The following is a 21,809-nucleotide window of genomic DNA, read 5'->3' as shown; positions in this document are numbered from 1 at the left end:
TCATGATAGTAAATAAATTTTGTTTTATTGAACTGTAACTTAAGAAGCATAAAACTGTAGTTTTAGTAATTTGTCTTGCATTGATCCAGTGGTCTGTGTAATAGTTTGGCTACTAACTCAGTAGATGAGGGCTTTGGAGTCGCCACGTGGTTTCTTAATCTTGTCAAAATTCTTAGAGACAATATCGTACAGGATTGCCTGTTTTGGAAGAGAAAAAATATTAATTCACAAAACTGTCATGAAAACCAATGGATAAACACAAAAGCAGGAATAAAAAGGAACTCACATAAATATTGCGAATCTCCAGAACCATTAATCGCACCTCAGTGTACTGGATTTGATCCAGTTCATGCACAAGCTGCCGATAATCTCCCTGGAATGGCAACAAGGCTGCTCAGAGAACCAACCATAATCTAGTGTCTAAATCCTCTTCAAAAATACAGTTATCACCTGACCAGTTTAAAACAAAGGCTTTCTGGAGTACACAGTATTAAAAGTTGCTGCACACATTTCTTCAGTTGATGCACTCCTTGCTAAAGCACGAATGGAGTTCAGTTACTGAGTAAATGCCAAAGGGTTTACTTGGTCACCGTAAACAGACAGACTGGTTAATCCTTTACTTTAGTTCATTGAGTATGATGGTAAGGCTGACTGGAACAGCACTAGTGGATAAACAAACAGTAAGCTCTCAAGTGTATATTTAATAAGCTATTTTGGTATATTGGCGTGTTATGGGGGCAGATTAGCAATAATAATTTGAAAATGAGCAATATGTTTGGTTAATTCATTGACTTCTGAATAAATGTATAGCTGTAGACTGTACAGTAGGTTAAATGCTCCAAAAACCCTGCATTGAAAGGGCCTTCTACTAGAAATCTCCAAGTGATCCTGCCAGTTACGCCACAGGGTACAAGGTGCAGGTTTGGACCTACAGAAAACGAGATGGCTGGTTAATGATGGAGAACTGTGATGAGGTTCCCATTTTGGCTATAAACTGGCAAAGCAGGCGAGTGAAGGAAATTGATATATTTTTGGGTTAAATAAAAAAAGATTACTGTATGTTTATCTTTAAAGAGCAAATCAGTAGAGTACTGCACAAAATCATCATTCAAAAGATACCAGGAAAAAAAGGGAGAAATGCCACTGACTGGTAAACTGACCAAGCCATCAACCAATCAGAAAGGCCTACTTAAAATATACTACTCTTGATGAGGAAGTAGGGTTAGATGCAACTACTGTGAACAATGAAAGAAATTAAGCAAAAAAACAACAAAATCCAGCAGTTGCTTGCTTACCACATGTGGCTGTTTAGCAGCTTTTGCCACAGCATCTCCACGGTCTGAAAAATATCTGTTGCAAAACACAAGAAAAATAGATTTTATGGTAAAGAAAGGAAAACATTGTTCTCAGAGATAAATTATATTTTTATAAAGCAGAGGAGAGATGATCAGAGCAGATATTTTTAGTACATGAGTTCAGCATGTTGGGTCTCATGCTTAGGAGGGTGTGTTAAAAACTCCCTGCAAATAATGGAGGTAGTCAGAGAAGAAAGATGACTAACAACCAGAACTGATCAGTTTGGTTCAGCCTGCTGAAACAATCCAGCAAGGCAAACAGAAGCATTGGCTTACTTGGAGATCTGTGTCTGAAATCCCTCCAGCTTAGTGCGAGTGTTTGTCATCAGCTCAAAAACCTTTTCCTGCAGGAAGGGGAGAAATCACATCTTAACAAAACAGATAACACACATTTCACAAAATTTAATTATCATTTAATGTGTTTGTAATTAGTGAAGACAAACGTCAAAGCAAGGAACTTCCCTAACTGAAACACCAGCAATGTCTGCATCTTTTAGAAGAACTGGCAACACTCAGGCCTACATTCCTGACAAATCACAGCACTCCGGTCAGTTTGAAGGGCTACAATGTCCTTCACTGCAATCTTGTGTTGCTGTGGCCATGTGGCATGAAGCTGCCTAACGTGATATAACATGAGGCATGTGCCCACATTGCTACCTGCCATGACAAGGATCTGAAGCTGCAGCAGCAGCTTGTCTAACTGGGACTATGTAGTTTAAGATCATTCAAAGAAAGTTTGCCAATAAACATAACATATGAACAAGTGGTGCAGATAATTTTTTGCAGATTGATTAGTTGACAGATTATTATTTATATTAACTGAAAATTGGCAAAACAATTCAAAAACAGTACAAATGTGCAAGTACTTTAATAAAAAAATGTATTCCTTTCATAAGGCTCTCTTTTATAATAGTATTTCCTAGTCTACTCTGAAATTACATTTGCCAAAAAAGTGCATACAAACAGGTCTTGTAACTACAGTATATCACAAAAGTGAGTACACCCCTCACATTTTTGTAAATATTTTATTACATCTTTTCATGGGACAACACTGAAGATATGACACTTTGATACAATGTAAAGTTGTCAGTGTACAGCTTGTATAGCAGTGTAAATTTGCTGTCCCCTCAAAATAACTCAACACACAGCCATTAATGTCTAAACCTCTGGCAACAAAAGTGAGCACACCCCTAAGTGAAAAATCTCCAAATTATGCTCAATTACCCATTTTCCCTCCCTGGTGTCATGTGACTCATCAGTGTTACAAGGTCTCAGGTGTGAATGAGGAGCAGGTGTGTTACATTTGGTGTTTTTGCTCTCACACTCTCTGATACTGGTCACTGGAAGTTCAACATGGCATCTCATGGCAAAGAACTCTCTGAGGATCTGAAAAAAAGAATTGTTGCTCTACATAAAGATGGAATAAGCTACAGGACAGGTTCCACTCAGAACAGGCCTCACCATGGTCGACCAAATAAATTGAGTGCACATGCTCAGCATCATATCCAGAGGTTGTCTTTTGAAAATAGACGTATGAGTGCTGCCAGCATTGCTGCTCAGACCTCTTCTAAATTGGTCTGCATGGCTGTCATCCCAGAAGGAAGCCTCTTCTAAAGACGATGCACAAGAAAGCCTGCAAACAGTTTGCTGATGACAAGCAGACTAATGACATGGATTACTGGAACCATGTCCTGTGGTCTGATGAGACCAAGATAAACTTATTTGGGTCAGATGGTGTCAAGCGTGTGTGGCGGCAACCAGGTGAGGAGTACAAAGACAAGTGTGTCTTGCCTACAGTCAAGCATGGTGGTGGGAGTGTCATGGTTTGGGGCTGCATGAATGCTGCCGGCACTGGGGAGCTACAGTTCATTGAGGGAACCATGAATGTCAACATGTACTGTGACACACTGAAGCAGAGCATGATCCCCTCCCTTTGGAAACTGGGCCGCTGGGCAGTATTCCAACATGATAGCGACCCAAACACACCTCCAAGACGACCAGTGCTTTGCTAAAGAAACTGAGGGTAAAGGTACTGGACTGGCCAAACATGTCTCCAGACCTAAACCCTATTGAGCATCTGTGGGGCATCCTCAAATGGAAGGTGGAGGAGCGCAAGGTCTCTAACATCCACCTGCTCCATGATGTCATCATGGAGGAGTGGAAGAGGATTCCAGTGGCAACCTGTGATGCTCTAGTGAACTCCATGCCCAAGAGAGTTAAGGCAGTGCTGGAAAATAATGGTGGCCACACAAAATATTGACACTTTGGGCACAATTTGGACATTTTTCACTTAGGGTGTACTCACTTTTGTTCCTAGCGGTTTAGACATTAATGGCTGTGTGTTGAGTTATTTTGAGGGGACAGCAAATTTACACTGTTATACAAGCTGTACACTGACAACTTTACATTGTATCAAAGTGTCATATCTTCAGTGTTGTCCCATGAAAATATATAATAAAATATTTATAAAAATGTGAGGGGTGTATTCGCTTTGTGAGATACTGTAACTGTAAAGTCTACCTTAACCCTTTAAATGCTGTTGATAACATTAAGGGATAGAAAATTCTAAAATCAATTGAGCTGGCTAAGTGTATTTGATTTTACCCAGTAGATGGCAGCAAAGACCACGAGATGTCACATATTTCCACACCTTTTTCTTTCTGCTATGGAATTAAATACTGGAAGTCACTATGTCAATAGAAATACTCTGCAAAAGGAGCTGTGCATATCATTAATGACTTGAATTCTGCACTGTCAGGTAAGGATTTTGAGCTGGCTGAAGAAACACAAGAAAGTGACATTGAGAATGCTGTTCGATTATCCCCAGTGTGAAAGTGTATCCTTTACGCAGTATCTCAAAATGAGATTAATGTTACCTTTGGGTTAACAAATTAGTAATAAAATCTATTTTCATAATCTATCATTATCAATGACATTGATTATTTGTTGGAGCCCTCAAATAAATGTTAAATATGTGAAACTAATGATACATTGAAATTAAAATACATGTTAAATACATTACGCCAGGCAAGACAGGAGAAGAAACACATTTCCAAAAAAAAAAAAAAAAACAAACATGTTTTTCTAAAAAAATCTCAGACCTTAATGCTGAGACAGTGTTACAATTTATTGTTCATCCATTTTAAGGCAGATATGCAGACAGACAGAAAGATCTTTACCTGCACTGCTACACCAAAGTTGTTCCCATCCTCAATTTTGGGAATTTGTAACTGCACCCACATGGATACCTTTGGGAAAAAAGGCAATAGCAACACAATTCAATTTATGTTTAGTAGAATTCTCTTCTGAGGGCTTATCAGTGCCATATGTGAAGAATACTCCAGAAAAGGATTAACAAATAAAACACAACAAAGGATTAACAAATAAAAGGAGTAACAACCAAATGACATGAAGACAAAACAGAAAGAAAACAATCTTTATAAATGAAAATGTCACTTTGGTTGCCTCTCTTCCTAAAATAAATGAAACACAGAATATAGAGGAATGATGTCCACACCGCAGTTTGTGGCAGATTTGTCTTTCTTGCACAGTTTGATTGACAATGCGACATTTCTAATAATTTAAAGCATGCAAATTTATCAATGAAGCGCTGTCCTTACCACATTTAGCTTCTCTTTAGCTGTCTGAATTTCTGGCTTTAAGCGTTTTAGAAGAGCCTCAATATGCTTGTTACATGGAACAGGTCCACAGGGTGGGCCTAGGGCAAAGAGGACACTAATTCAGGCCTTGAAAAATAGACACCTAGAAGCAAGCAACTACAGGACATAAGAGTTTAGAAAAACCCTAAGGATGGAATACCTTTATCTTCATCATCTTTGTCTTTTTTCTTGTCTTCCTTTCCTTCTTTCTATTAAAAGAAACAAGCATTCTTTTAACAAATTATGAGCAGGAGAGCATATAACATGCTACGATTTGGAAATTATAAAAATAGACATGAAATTTAGAGTACAATGGATCTGGGACATTGCTGAGCAACAACATAACAATAATAACACTGCAAGTGACTGTGCAAATAGAATAAAAGGACTTCAGTACCAGCAGAGAAGGGGCCATGGAGATCATTTGGTGAGTCTCGGAAAACAGAATGATGGCACTCCGCTTCTTGAAGATGGGGTATTAATTAAGCAGAGTTACTGGCTATTGACTGATAGCACACATTTACCAATAAACAATGAGCTATGAAGATAACTAGATAGCAATACTGAACTGATAAACCATACAACATTGGACTAAGAGCAGTAGACAGTGCAAATTGCTGGACAGGGATCCTGATAAAAGAATCTTGACACCCCAATGCCAATAGATGTGGGGCCTTGGATATCACTGAACAAGGATTATAGTAAGAACAGCACTCCAATATCAGCTGACAGTGAGTAGTATTTAAAAAAAAAATCAATGGTCATGACCACATGATGTTATCTGACCTCCTCCTTTTTCTTTTTCTTCAACTCTTCTTTGGCTGGGTCAGGTATTGGAATATCCAGTTCTGCTTTCAGGCTGCTCAGATCTCCCACATTTAGCACCTCTTCCTATTTCAAAAAACGAACTTGAGTAAAAAATCAGGTTATGACTAGATTGGACTAGCAAAATCGAACCAGTAGGAATACCAGATTGGCATTACCTTCAAAAAGGCATCCATTTCACTAATCTTTTGGGGGAAGTAGCTGCTCACCAGGGTTTCTGCCTAATGAAATAAAGAAATACATGTTGAAAGTAAAACGTGAGTGTATACTGTATATAAGGGAGACATTTTGATAACATAAATCAATCCTTTTGATCCCCACTGGATTCATTTATCTTACCTCTTTGTTGAGTTGTTTGCAGAAATCATCAACCTACAAAGTAAATATAGAAAAGTTAAATAGTATAATAGTATAACAGAATCCAATGGTGACCAGCTCTGTGCAAAGAACATTAGAACAATCTAAGCAAGAACAGGCCATTCAGCCCAACAAAGCTCGCTAGTCCTATCCACTTAATTCTAACCACGCTTCTTGGTAGTTTATTCCAAGTGTCTATGGTTCGCTGTATGAAGAAAAACTTCCTAATGTTTGTGCAAAATTTATCCTTAACAAGTTTCAAATTGTGTACCCATGTTATTGAACTTATTTTAAAATAACAGTCTTGATACACTGTACACATAATTATAATTTTAAACATTTCCATCATACTACCTCTTTATCTTCTTTTACGTAAACAGAAAAATCTCAGCTCTTTGAATCTTTCTTCATAATTTATCCCCTGTAGGCCTGGAATGAGCCTATCACTCTTCTCTGGAACATTTCTACAGCTGCTATGTCCTTTTTTTGCCAGGAGACTAAAATGGCACACAGTATTCAAGATGAGGCCTCACCAGTGCATTATAAAGCTTGAGCAGAACCTCCTTGGACTTGTACTCCACACATTGTGCCATATAACTTAACATTCTGTTTGCCTTCTTAATGGCTTCTGAACACTCTTGGGAAGTTGATAGCATAGAGTACTCTACGACTCCTAAATCCTTCTCATAAGGTGTACTCTCAATTTTCAGTCCTCTCATTTTGTGTATTCAAACATGACATTTTTACTTTCTGTGTGTAATACTTTACATTTACTGACAATAAACTTCATCTGCCACAAATCTGCCCAAGCCTGTATGCTATCCAAGTCCTTCTGTAACGATTTAACAGATTCCAGATTATCTACCAGTCCACCTACCTTGGTATCATCTGCAAACTTAAGCAGCTTGTTACTTACAGGTATGTTCCTTTCAAAATCATTTATCATATATATACATTATTAAAAATAGCAGCGGCCCTAGTACTGACCCCTGTGGAACACCACTCTTAACATCACCCTCTGCTTCCTGTGTCTGAGCCAATTCTGCACCCACCTAAAAACATCACCCTGAACTCTTTTAGTTTGATGCCCAACCTCTTGTGTGGCACCTTATCAAATGCTTTCTCAAAGTCAAGATAAATAATATCATAAGCTCCACTTTGATCATACCCTTTTGTTGCTTCCTCATAGAATTCTAGCATGTTAGTAAGACATGACCTCCCTCTTCTGAACCCATGCTGACTGTTCAGAAAAACTCCTGACCTTGCCAGGTGTTGCTCAATGTTGTCCTTAATAATTCCTTCCATTAATTTTCCTGTGATGCATGTTAAGCTTACTGGCCTACAGTTGCTTGGATCTGCCCAGTCACCCTTGTTATATAATGTAATAATATTTGCCATTTTTCAGTCCTTCAGAATTTCCCCAGTGCTCAGTGACTCACTACAAATATATGTCAAGGGTTTATCTATGTATTCACTAGACTCCTTAAGAACTTGAGGATAAATATTATCTGATCCTGGAGATTTGTTTGATTTCAGACTATTTAATCTGATAAGAACTTCTCCATCTACAATTTCCAAATCAATTGGTACCACCTTAGAACTCCCATTTACCGCTGGCAGGTTATGTACTTCCTCACTTATGAAAACCTCAGAAAAATGCTTATTTAGATTATCACTCTTTCACTGTCTGTATTTTTTAATTCCCCATTACTATTCCTGATGCACTTCACCCCTTCAACTGTACTTCTACTACTAAAATACTGAAAGAATCTCTTCGGGTCATCTTTCACCTTATCTGCTATATTCCACTCTATCTTTTAGCCTCCCTAATATCCTCCTTAATGGTTTCACTCATGTTCTCATATGCCCTGCGATTCACATTAGTTATTTGTCTTATATGCCTTATACAGATGTTTTTTTCCTTTGCAGCTTCTTTTTAATGTCTTATTCATCCACTGCACAGTTTTTTACATCTCCTATTAATTCCAAATTTAGGTATGTGCCTAGCCTGCATTACATGTAAAATGTTAAACCTGTTCCACTGCTCTTCAGCTGTCTTCACACTTAAAAGCTTATCCCAGTCTATCCTCCTTAGACACTGCCACATTTGCTCACAATTTGCCCTACCAAAGTTAAACTTAACAATTTTCGTCTTTGTATCGACACTCTTCCAAAGCACTGAGAATTGTATTACATTATGTTCACTTGACCCTAGTGGTTCAATCACCTCTACACCCTCAATTCTATCCTAATTATTAGAAAATATTAAATCCAGACAGGCTTCATCCCACATTGGTGCTTTAACATACTGAGTTAAAAAATAGTCACTTATTACTTCTAAAATCTCCTGTTCTTGTGCTCCACTATTTGCAGTTAATACTTGGATAGTTAAAGTCCCGAATGACTATAACATGCCCCTCTAAAGTTGCCTTTCAATATTACTAAAAAAGATGTGTGTTGAAATTACTGTCTGGAGTGGGCAGTCTATAACACACTCCTAAAAGAAGGCCTCTTTCCCTAATGCTTTCCAAGTGAAGCTACATGTCCTCACTAAGATGGGGCTCACCATCCAAATGAAGAGGACTTGCATTTAAGTTCTGTTTGACATAAACAGCAACCCCACCTCCTTTTCTGTTCTGTCTATCCATCCTAAAAAATGTGTATCCCTCTATCTTACACTCATCCCCATCAATGTTATTTAGCCAGGTCTCCATTATTGCTATAATATCATGATTATGCTCCCCTGCATACAATTCCAACTTACTTGATTTATTTTTGATACTTCTAGCATTAAGGCAAGCTATTTATAATGTGTTACTCCTTTTACTTTACATTTAAAAAGGTAAACAATGTGAAAAATGTAGATGGAAAACAGAAGAAAATGCATCATGTTACTTGGAAAAACAAACAGGAAAGGCATTCCAACAGTACTTTTTGTATGAAAATGTGCTATATAAATAAATGTTGTTGTAGTACTATGTTTTTATTTGCAGAGAGTACTCTTGACCAATAAATGAAGGAGAGAAGCAGATCTTCAATTCAAAAGCACAGTATTATGTGAATGCCTTTCCTGTTTATGTTATACACTGATTTTTCTAGAAGTAACTATTAATAACACTTGAGCATAAATGAATGCATGTTTTCAGCATACAACTGAATAATGGACATGTGGATTATGCTACACAAGTATCATGAGGTTTTTTTTTTTGTTGATGAACATTTTTCATGTCAGTTGCTGTTGCACAGTACTGGTCACCATTGGGTTCTATTATATCATAAACATTTTCCTCTTATTCTATATGAAAATAGGAGATTAAAAATATCTGTTCACAATCACAATCACTATGTGAATTTCCCCTTGGGATTAATAAAGTATCTATCTATATATCTACAAACTAGATGTGGTAAGTAATATTTTAAAAATATAATTTTAGTTTAAGTATTCCTTTAAAAAGAGTCTTGCTAACAGCAGTTAGGAATCATAAAAGATAGCATGAGGATTTTCTGGCTATACCTTTTTGGTTGATTACAACTTTGGTTTTGTGTTTTTCGGTTTAATGAACAATTTTCCCCTTTTGTTTTATCAGTCCCTTGCTGGACCCATTTCCACAATTTTGACCTTTTCCCTTGAGTTCCTATTCTTCTTTTTGGTACTGTCCTTCCACACAGTGTTTACATCAAAAATCATTATGACCAACATGTTTGTTACAATTAGTTTAGAATAAAAGTGTTATCTAATGTGTTTTGTTTTATTCAATAATAATGCCTATAGTGGGCACACTGTAGCACACACCAGGAATTCCTTCTAGAATACTTAAATGCACAATAGCCATATTAGCTTAATGAAAAATATCACAATAACTGCCCAGCGGGAATCAAGTTATAGACTTTACAAATATTGGCTGACAGGGTCACTTAAATGCCTCCAGGCATCAGTTACAACAATGTTGTGAGACTTAATGGACACAACAATAAAAATAAGATGATGTCTTTCATAGGCCACACAACCAACTGGCACAGCGAACATGTCACACAGAAACTTCATCCATTTTCTAACCTGCTAAATTCAGATCAGTATCAAAGAGTGCCAGTAAATATCCCAGAAACAGAGGGCACAAAGTGGGACCTCACCCAGGTATCTAAGTGCCACTGGGCACACATATGTACTAGGGATACAAATTCTGATCATATTTAATAAGCTTTGATCGATTAGTAACCACTAATTATTAAAAGCAATGCACTGATTAATAACACAGAAATATTGCCATAATACATTTCCCAGGAAAAGTTTAATATTAGCATTATGGATGCAAAAATTTGCTTTAACTTTGGGTAAAAATATGTCACAAACTCTTTACATTTTAAAAAATCTTTTTTGCATTTACATTTAAGAATAGGAGGAGATCCTTGGCGGTCAGTCACACATGCAGCCTGTTAACTGTCATGTCTACAGTTAAGAAAGGCCACTCAGATAGCATCAGTGTTTGGGCTATGCTCAGGTAACTTCTAGCCATCATTAAAAATACACGTTACATCTGTCATCGAGTTTAACTCCCAGTGTATGAGTGGTTCACAGCGGCGGGTGAATCGGTGTTCACAATGTTTTGTCTGTTATTATGAACACACATCCACACAACACTAGGTAACTTTTCAGCAAGGCTGTCACCTGTGTGCTTGGGTGGAAAATTGATATTTGTAGTTCTACTGATTTTATCAGTGTAGTGACATGTTGTTATCTCGTGTCTTCTTAGTTTTTCAATATGGCTAGTAATAGTGCTTTAAGATAACTATTAGATGCCTGCTGCCACCCACAGTGATCAGTAAAATCTGGTCGTAACACTGTACACACCCGCTGTGTGATTTCTTTTGACTGCTGGCCATCACAGTTTCTCTTGCTGTTGCTGTCGATATCAGAGGTTGGTACAGTCTGACCCCACAAACAATATGTTTGTTTAGTATTAAGTAATGCATTGCTGGAGTGCAGCTTTTGTATTTCAACATTGTATTACATAGGGATGCACCGATACCGAAACGGGTATCTGGTATCGGCCTCGATACCACATTTTCTAAAGTACTCGTACTCGTTAAAAGTCCCCCGATACCGGGGACCAATACCACGGTCTGAGAAATGTCTATGTTTGAGAGGCGTGTAAGGGGTTAATCACAGGCGCCGAGTGCCCGCCCCCAGGCCCCGGCTGCAGCTCAGAGCGGGGAGAAGGCGAGGCGAGAGATGTCAGCCGTGTGGAACTATTTCAAAGTGAATGAAGACGACAAAACAAAGGCGGACTGCAAATTGTGCTCAGCGAAATTGTCCAGAGGAGGCTCAAAAGGTAGCGCATTTAACACAAGTAATTTAATCAAGCACCCAAAATCCCAACACGACAACGAGTACAAAGAGTTTACCCACGCTTCTAAACCAACACAACCCACGCTGCAGCAAACTCTTGCAAGATGAGAGAAAATGTCCAGAGACAATCCACGTGCTGTGAAAATAACACAGGCAATTACATTGCACTGAGTGACCAGCCACTCTCGGAGGTAGAAAATGTGGGATTCCTGCGTCTCCTCCATGTTCTGGAGCCCAGATATGATGTCCCAAGCCGCCGCTACATGACTGACACGGAGCTGCCTAAACTACACGACTCCGTGAAAAAACATATCCACAGCCTACTGCAAGCCTCCTCTGCGTTTAGTTTCACCACGGATATTTGGACAAGCAGTGTTAGCCCCGTGTCGCTAATTAGCCTAACCTCCCAGTGGATAGACGAGAGTTTCTTGGTTTTTTTTGTTAAGTTATATGACTAAAGCTGTTACCTGTAAATTTAAATCATGTTTTTATTAAGTACTCGGTATCGGCAAGTACTCGGTATCAGCGAGTGCTGAAATGCAAGTACTCGTACTCGTTTTCCAAAAAAGTGGTATCGGTGCATCCCTAGTATTACACAGTGTGCAGCAAATGTTATTGCCTTATCCCTTACATTGTTCCCAAACAAACCAAGTTTAGGCAATGCAGAAAAAACATTTACATTAACTGTAGCATCAGTAATATGACTTGGTTTAAACTCTTAATGGAAGTTAACGGTTCACTGAGTCAATAAACTAAATGAAAGGTCTGACTGGAAGAGCTTGACAGGCCCTGGAGTTATTGACAAATTACTCGTTTCAGAACTCATAGTTACCAGCAGGCATGCCGCAGCTCACAATGAGTTTCATTCCATAGTTTTCATAAAGAAGGTGTAGGAATCAATTTAAGGTTCAATGAGGACAGAATTACAGGCCTAGAAGGATTTATGATGAGGTTTACTATGAACAGGGGAAACAAGTGGCAAGAAGTGACAACAAGACACACTCCATTCACTGGATACAGTTTTTAGATGCTAGACTTACAGCCAAAGGACAGAGATATTTTAGTAAGATGGGTAGCACACAAAAAAGTATCAGACACAAGGTAAAGAGGACTGCTCTACTTTTAGCAGCAGCTAACTTAGTCAGGTGAAACTAGTGGCAAGTCCACATACTACTTTTAGTTTTGTTGCGCAAGTTCTGTTGCCTGCATGTGTGCTGGAGAGAAGATACACAGTATTCATTAGACCAGCATACTTCAATTGTAGAGCTATACGTTTGTACAATTTGACACGTTAGGGATTCAGTGAACAACACCCTGTTTCGAGTGCACCTATGAAATGCAATATACAACAACTGGGTGAAAACATGGCATGCTACTGGTTCTGTGAAACCAAGAACCCCAGAGGCTGTCACCAACGTTGTGCATCATATAAAAACAACTCAGCAATTACCACAGCAGACAGGCTGAAGTCTGTTTTCATGAATGTGAAACAACACCCAGAAATTGACTGCTGCTGGAGACCATTCTTTTCAAATAGTATCACCTATTAATAACATTCCTTAATAAGAAAACACACAATAACTGCAATTGCAACATCATATTGATTATTCTTGAGTTACTAATGAAACTATTCATAACATAGACACTAAAGTCACGGAGACATCATCCTTTAAATCACATACTTACTACTGTCTGGCATAGGCCTGAAAATTATTAAATATAATGCAAGCCAATCCAGAGTGTCAGAACTAAAGTAAAGGAATAAACAAATTAAGTGTCATCATTTCAGGAAATTTCACGACAAGAAAAAAAAAAGATCTAAGGAACAGCACTCTGCTAATATTGGTCAGATTTTAAGAGGATGCACAGAAAGAAACCATTGTTTTTCACAAAGAGAAAAGCACAAAAAAAAAAAAAAAAACAGAAGCCATGCCCACGTGCTGCTTCTCTGCTTCACTCCCAAATTTTGGCAGCAACATGGCCTGCATGAGGAGAAATGATTTGGAACAGATTCACTGATGTCATTTGATACAAATTCCTGTTCAGCCTCGGCACGGTGTATGACCACCATGTCAGGAGCTCTGCAGCTCAAGTTGCACATCAACTGATTTCATAATTCCAAATTCACACAACACCTCCTGCACCCGTCAACTGCTTTCTGTCTTATTTACAGATGCACTACAACTTGTAAACAGAAGAACGTCTCCTGATGATTCATATTTCACAGTCCTCTCAAGAGTGCAAGTAATATTTACAACTCCAGTTAATGAGCTCTGCAAACATTACCTTAGTCCCCACCAAAAGGATGTAGCAGAGATGGAGCCTATCAAGGTAGAATGGGAAGCAAATCTAGATGGGATTCCAGTCCATCATGTGCCCTTACCTAATAAAAATACCTAGAGGAAAACTCACATGAATAACCAGAATCCACATGAGTGACCAGGTCACCTAGAAGTGTGAGGCAGCAGTATTAACCACAATGTCAGCCTAAAAATTTTAATTCTTTGCACTAACCCGAGTTCTTTAGTAACAAATTTTAATATTTGAGCATGCACGTGTTACTTTGGGGAATCTAGACAAATTGAATTGGTGAGCTTGTTGGGTTGTATGGCCTGTTCTTGTCACAATTATTCTAGTGCTCTAATACCTCAGTATGACACACCATGCAGGGTCAAACAACTTTAAAGCCACCCTAAAGGTGAAACACGTAATTGTTGCAGGGGTTTTGCACTCTAGATTCAACATACATGATGGCAGGAGGTTTGGCAATCTGCATGGGGACATTGTTTCCTTTGATGGCCTAACCTTCAAGAAGCCATACCTTTGAAGAGTTTGCTATGCAGGTAGACCAAAAACTGGAATGCCAAGAATGGAAGAAGGAATAGCTGTTATTAGATGTATTTTACTACTTTATCACATCCATTCCCTTAATTAAACTTTTTTTATATAGCATCTTTCACCCAACATTCCATAATGTTCTATATTCCTTAGTGAGTGTGCTTAAACAGTGTTCATCTTACCCAATATTATTTTTTGGAAGATGACTGTGGTGACAAAATGATGATATACCCACTTCCTTTAGTTCAATGGAATTTAGATTAGTGCTTCCACTTATCAAATGGCTAGAGTGATGCACCCCTTTACAGACTGATTCATGAACCTGTAATTTAGTGATGCAAGGGCATGGTCTGCTGGTGCATATTCACACAACACTGTCTTCACGATGACAGTAGAAAACTAAATACTCTGACAAACATCAATGCAAATAGAGAGTGCATGCTGTCTACAAAGTGAGAGTGTAAAGGTGAAATGGATCTTTGGGAAGTTCAGCAGTGTGGCCATAGTGCTGATTACCGCGCCATCTGCTGCTAAAGCGCCTATAATACAGAAAGGCCCCCCTCCCCCCCTTTTGGTTTCATTCTAACAGCATTCCTGGTTTGTTAACTTTATTCTTTCAAAATTAAATACAGTTTTTGGTGATCTGTCATCTGCGATCAGATCACTTATGAAATGCATTTGTTGGCTGATCTGCATTTTTAAAAGGTGGCAAGGACTGCTGTGTTGGCTCCCGCTAGTGAAATGGCGGTGCTTTACGAAAGGCGCTATATGAAATAAAACTGTCGGTGTGACTAAAAACTGCAGTCCTGAAAAAGAAGGAAAGAAAAATATTGAAGAAAAAAATAGTGAAGGAAAGAAAAATAGGCTACTGAAAAAAGTCACCGCGGCCCAACACGGATGTGCTAGGAGGCATCGAGCATCCCTTCAGTACATTTTCGGTACTTGAGACCCGAGACCCCGCTTAAGTTCTCCCGCGTTTTTAGGTGTTATATCGGGTCAGTTCGGATCAGATTGTAATCAGATCGCCTTTCACGACGGATCAATACGTCGCTTAATCCACGCCACTGCTTTGACATGACGGGCATCATGACTCGACTTGTTCGAACGTTTCGGTTTCAAAAAAGGAACACATGAATTCTACCTTCTTTTTGGCGACAGGAGACACTTCCAGCGACGTCATTGTTACAAAATGTATTCTTACAGCAACACCTTTTACTTAAAATATATAAAATGAATCGTTTATTTCTGCAAGAGACTCAATTAGCTTCTTCACCAAACTCGAACCAAACTGGAAGCGAAAATGAAACTCTCCGCTCCTCGGTGATTCCCGACCACTCACGTTCTTCAGAGACAGGTGACCGAGTAAGGGATTATGGGACTTGTAGTTCTCACTGTGACTTGAAAGAGCGGAGAAGCGAATCTACGAACTACATTTCCCATTTTAAAATTATGTATGCTACAGAGTCGTGAAGTCAAGGTACATTGTTCTTGTAAGTGTATCTGGAATGAATAGACATTTGCGAGGCAAATGTGATATTTATGGTTGAACTTTAAAAAATATTGAGTTTGTTTTAAAGCAAACAAACAAACAAACAAACAAACAAAAATTAACAGCGTGGACACTCACCTGATACACTTCAGGTAGGTGCACTGTGTAAGAAATAGTCGTCTGCTTTACGTTCTGTATGGTGCAGATAAAAGTCAAGTTTTACTTTGGCAGTTTATATCCACTTACCAATGTTATCAACTCAGTTAGTTTATTGGGAACGGCGGACATCACAGTCCAAACCATATACAGACTCATTCATGGTAGCCCATTGAGTTCACGTTCAGCTTTATTGCCACTTGACAATAGCACTATGAACTCGAAACCTTTTACCTCCTACAGACCACGGCCAGTAATACAATACAGACAGCTGACAATGCATAAAAGAACATGTGTTAAATAAAACATACATACAGACATTTTCTGCTGCAGGGAAACTGGAGCCTGTCCCAGCAAGTATCATCAGCAAGGCAGGAACAATTCCTAGACAGGGCTCAAGCCCAATGCAGGGTGAACACACACACCTACATTTGCATACACACACTTCGGTCGATGTTAACAAAACCAACAGACAGTAAAACCATGAAACTCTCATGAAGTTGCCAGTACTTGTGGCTTCACAGTAGCCTTATGACCAGTGGGTCAAAACTGAATAGGGGATGGGAAAAGTGACTGTGGAGGATGACTGAATCTATTAATTATGTTTGCCTTTTCTAAGTCAACTGCATTATACCTGTGTTGTGTACTTTGGTCATCTCTTATGGTGTCTCGAAGAAAATGAAAGCTGCTGACCCCTACCTTGATTTCCCTGCCGATTTATAGTCATGTGAAAAGGTAAGTACACCCTACGGAAGTTGTTGACTTTTTCATCATATTTAAACAAGCAAACTTTAGTACTTCAAGCAAATAGTTCTACTGATAAAGGTGATTTACTTGAACAAATGACACATAAAATTGACATGGTGTATTCATTCTCATAATCTAAAATAACAAAAAAGCAGATTTGTCACATAGAAAAAGTAAGTACACCCCTATGTTTGTCACCAGATAAAATTCATAAAACTAGAATCAGGCTTTCAAGATTAGGTTCCATTAATTAGAACCTCCTTAGGGGGTATGCAGGTGGCACATGTCTTATTTAAACCACACATATTGAGTGTCTGGTGTTCTCTTTGTTATTGTGTGCGGTGTCATCATGCCAAGATCAAAAGAGGCTAAGGCCCTTAGAAAGAAGGTTGTGGATGCCTGTTAAGGGATTTAAAAAGATCACCAAATTATTTGAAATGAATCATTCAACTGTAAGGAAATCATCTACAAGATTTCAAATGACTACTAATTTGTCCAGGACTGGCCAGCCCAGCAAATTCAGCCCAACAGTTGAATGTTTAATATTGAAATCAGTCTTCAATGACCTCAAAATTTCATTGCAGGATCTGAAAGTTACTCTTTCAAAAGTTGATGTCAAAATGCAAGCATCTACAATCAGAAAGAGATTACACAAACTTTACCCATATTTGAGGTGTGCCAGGAAAACATCTGTACTGTCCAAAAAGAACATTAGAGCAAGATTACAGTTGGCCATTGAACATGAAGGCAAAGAGCAGGCCTTCAGTAACAATGTGCTCTGGACAGATGAATCAAAGATTTGTTCAAAGAGTTGTTTGGCAACAATAACAGTAGAATGTGTGGTGCAAACTGAAGACATAATTTCAGGAGGGGAACCACATAGCATCTGTGAAGCATGGTGGTGGAAATTTTATGGTGTGGGGTTGCATTGCTGCCTCAAGGCCTGGAGAGCCAGCAGTCTGTGACAGTCCGGGTTGGCTCTATGCTCCTTGGGCAGCTTAAACCCGGTGTCGTAAATAGCCATAACTGAGGATGAGCCAGTCAAATGAGGACACAAAAAGTCAGCAAGGGTTGGTGCAAAGTGATAAGCGCTTTCTTCCACAAAAATAAAGAGTTCAAAAAATGCAGTGCCAAAACTCTTCATTCAATAAATAAATAATAAAAATAAAACAGTTGCTCAGTGAAGGTTAAAAAGTTTAATAAATTACATTATAATGAGGTTAAAACTGAAAGCATATCCTTCTTTCTTTAAACCCTTGAGCTCCAATGCGCCATTCTAAACCCTGGCGTCTCTTCTGTTTATCCTTTCAAGGCTTTGCAGCAAGAGGAGATAGCCACTGATGGGCGTAGTCAACAATCTGACCAGGCCAGGGTCTCCTTCGCCAGTGTTTTGCTGTCCGTGGGGCACAAATCTGAGCCACCATTCCCCACCATCAATGGTAGCCTGTCAGTCCTTCAGTGCCCATGGGAAACACCACATAATGGGCGGTGCTTGATAGCATTGTCCTGTTCAGCTCCTTAGAGCACTGCCCCCAACCTTGGACTTCAGGGGCTCACTCCCAACCACCTGTGTCCATACTAAACAGCACAGCCTCTCTCAGTCCTGCCTGTTGCTCTCTTTTTTCACTTTCATTAACCTCTGTTCTCCTTCTTTCTTCATCTGCTTTTCGTTCCCCAGATTCTCTTGCCCAGGTTCCCTTTTAAATTCTGCCTGGCCAAAGGTGCCACAGTCACCAACTCTGAGGCGTGAATGAAGCACTTGACTGACCTGTTTGCGTCTGCACATGAATGCGTGATCAGCCAAGCACCTGAGTCAACCTTGGAGCGGCTCGTGCACCTGCATCTGCTTGGAGCCTGCACACTCTGAACTAAAAAATGCACAACGCCATAAACCTCTGTCATCAAGTCAACTGTGAATTCTGTATCATAGCAAAGTGTGCTTGAGGAGAATGCAAGGCCATCTTTCAAAACGTTGTAGTTCAACCTGAGCTGGGCCTTCCAACATGATAAATATCCAAAGAAGAATAGCAAATCCATTAAGGAATGACTCAAATTGAAAAAATGAGGCTTATGGACTGGCCAAATTAAAGCCCTGATTTGAATCCCATTGAATTGTTGTGGGTATTACATGCAAGTAGGGATGCTCTGATCAATCGGCCGCAGATTGAAATCAGCCGATTTTCACTAAAAAAAGGCTTGATCGGTGATCAGTAAAAAGGCAGATCATTAAAACCAATATTTTCAGCCCCTGCTTTCCTAAACTTTACGGTAATTTAGTTGTAGTACTCCTTTATGCAAGGAAGATGATCCGCTGTGGCAACCCCTAACGGGAGCAGCCGAAAGAAGAAGAAGAAGACTACTTTATGCAAGGAATCACAGTAGTTGAACCAGCACAATTCTCTTTTTTTTCTTTTGCAGCAAACTTCCTGCAGTGTAAAGAAAGCAGTAAGTGGAAGCTTGTTTTATCAGTGAACAAGAGACGATTGGTATATTAGCCTTTATGTTGAAGAAAACCGAGTAATAAACTGAGAAAAAAAGTAATCAGAGAAGTCGTGGCAGATGGCAAGAAAAGCTGCTTTAAGGAATTCAGACCTTTATTTTGTCCATTAAATAAAAAAAGGACAACACTTAAGTTTGGACGGGGTGCTTGTGTAAAATGCAGCAGCTTACACTTTTAATTGGAAAGAGAAAAGATAAAGACAAATTTGAAATTGCTGCTTAGTAAACAATGGGCCTTTTTTAAAGATTTGTGCTTATTTGTTTCTGTGTGTCATACAGCTTAAGTTTTGGTAAGAAACAAGTACTACATAATTAAAATGGTATAATTACACCTCAAGAATTATGAATGTCTAGTTGATACAAAGAAGAAAAAAAACACCTGTATAAACTTAGTAAATATATATTTTAACAGCAAAAAAGCTGTGGTGCAATTAATGATTTAAAATTATTAAAAAGTAGAAGTGCATGTATATTTACATTTAAGTAGCGTTTAATTGCCAATATCAATTGATTATGTGAGAATACAGAATATATACCGTATATATATTTGTTGTTAGAGAAATGGTGAAAACTACTTTTTTTTTAATTAAGCCAGATAGGTACATTAACGAAAAAACTAAAGAACAGCTTTTAAATATGACACTTTTTGACAGCTTTTAACTGTGAGAAACCTTTTATTTTCCTTTATGCCATATGTATTACAGATAAATATTTTTGAGCACATTTTATTAAAGTATTATTTTAAGGAAAATTTATTTATTTTAGTATTTTATGGTCACTGAACAATAAGCCTACAGAATTTCATTTTAATAAAAAATTAACAGTTAACACCTGTGGTCTACAGTTTAATTATAAAAATGCACTTTAATATAGGACATAAGACTCCTGTTTGCATGATTATGTGAAACGTTTTTGAAAAAGTATAAAGAAAAAATAATCAGAATCGGTATCAGAATTGGCCACTCAAGTAACATGAAATCGGTGATCGGTATCGGCCTTAAAAAACCTGATCAGAGCATCCCTACATGCAAGAAAGCTCACAAACATCTTGCAACTGAAATCATTTTGCCTGGAGGACTGGTCAGTGCCAGAGACTGGAGGGCATTTATGCAAAATACCTGCAAGATGTAATTTCTGCTAAAGGAGGCAATACCAGCTTCTGAGATCAAGGGGGAACGTACCCAGTAGACTATTAGATCATCTATTGGTATTTTTGTTAAATAAATTATTGAAAAGGCACATTTTCCTTGTGTTTTATTTAAAGTATATCACCTTTAGCTGTAGGCACTGTTTTTACATGAAAATCTAATGTCTGACTGTCCAAATATTTTGAATAATTCACCAGTTTACATGGGGTGTACTTACTTTTTCATATGACTGTATATGGGAGGGTGGCCTGCCTCCTACTTCCTGACATCTATGAACAGCTCCTTAGTTTTGCTGGCAATAATGGTGAGATTGGTGTCCTGACACAACTGAGTCAGAAGGGACATCTCTTTGTAAACTCACTCTCATTAAGGTTAATAGTCAGTCCTATGATAGTGGTGTCATCAACAAACTTAATGATGGAACCAAAGGCATGTCTGGGCATACATTCATAGGTGAACAAGGCATACAACAGGAGGCACACCCCATTACCCTGTTAAGGATTGTCATGGTGGATGGTATGTACATGTTTCAGCACCCTGTCAATCAGTACTTACCATCACCGGTTTTGCTAGATATCATAGCCTGTAGCTGTAGTCTTTCTGTTCCGGCTTCAGAAAATGTTCATACTCTTTCTTGCTAAACACTTATCCCACACAAATATTATTAGGTCATCTTGCGTGCTCTACATGTTTTAGACCTAAAACCATATGTTAAAAATGTTCAAGTGCAGGAACGTGAAGATCATTAAAGAACTTTATCTTGGAGTTATTCATGGCAGAGTTTGACGTATGTTTAAGATCTTCATCTTATTGGCTCTATCATATAGGCAAACTAGGCAGTCACTCAGGCTGCCAAAGATTAGGGTGTGGGGTCGGGGTAGGGGATGTTATTTAATTAAGTGTAATCGGCGATAGATGTACATAAAGGTATTCTGGGTACATACTCTCGAGCCCGTGACAGCAAAGGGCCTTTTGACCACTTACCCACCCCCCCTCAGCTCAATGAAACAATTGCATGTCCGCACACCAAAATCAAAGTCAAACTCCTCAATCTCCATCTTTGGTATTATATCCACATATAACTTTCAAGAAACCTCAAAGCGGATTACCACATCCCACCTCTCTGCGATCTTCAATTATGTGTATAGCAATTGCCTTCAACCCTCTTCACTTTTGTCTAAGATAGCAAAAAAGCCTGAGCTGGGCCTGCTTGTTATATTATGTAACTTCAGTTTCTTGGTTGTGGTACAATAGCAGTGGAGTCACTGCCTTAAGGGTTGATGGAGCATGTCTCCACCAGATGGCACCATTGTACAAAATAAGTTTTACAGAAAAGTGAAATTTTTCTTCTTAATCAAATTTTCCATAATACAGTATGTTGAATGCAAT

At 38.6% G+C, this 21,809-nt stretch overlaps 1 protein-coding gene across 1 annotated transcript; it reads right to left on the bottom strand.

Moving 5' to 3' along the window:
* Positions 1-15,728, bottom strand: psme1 (proteasome activator subunit 1). Its single transcript, XM_028793698.2, has 11 exons — positions 15,523-15,728; positions 6,179-6,211; positions 5,998-6,060; positions 5,801-5,905; positions 5,175-5,223; positions 4,976-5,073; positions 4,535-4,603; positions 1,632-1,699; positions 1,296-1,350; positions 287-373; positions 1-198 (listed from the first exon to the last, which is right to left on the bottom strand). Exons 1-11 carry the CDS (start codon positions 15,559-15,561, stop codon positions 118-120), a joined length of 747 nt encoding a protein of 248 aa, XP_028649531.1. The 5' UTR covers positions 15,562-15,728; the 3' UTR covers positions 1-117.
* Between the last annotated feature and the right edge of the window lie 6,081 nt (positions 15,729-21,809).

Source organism: Erpetoichthys calabaricus, chromosome 2 (assembly GCF_900747795.2).
Source record: "Erpetoichthys calabaricus chromosome 2, fErpCal1.3, whole genome shotgun sequence".
Taxonomy (NCBI): Eukaryota; Metazoa; Chordata; class Cladistia; order Polypteriformes; family Polypteridae; genus Erpetoichthys; species Erpetoichthys calabaricus.
Note: the sequence above shows the minus strand (reverse complement) of the source record. Positions and strands in the feature narration are given on the sequence as shown.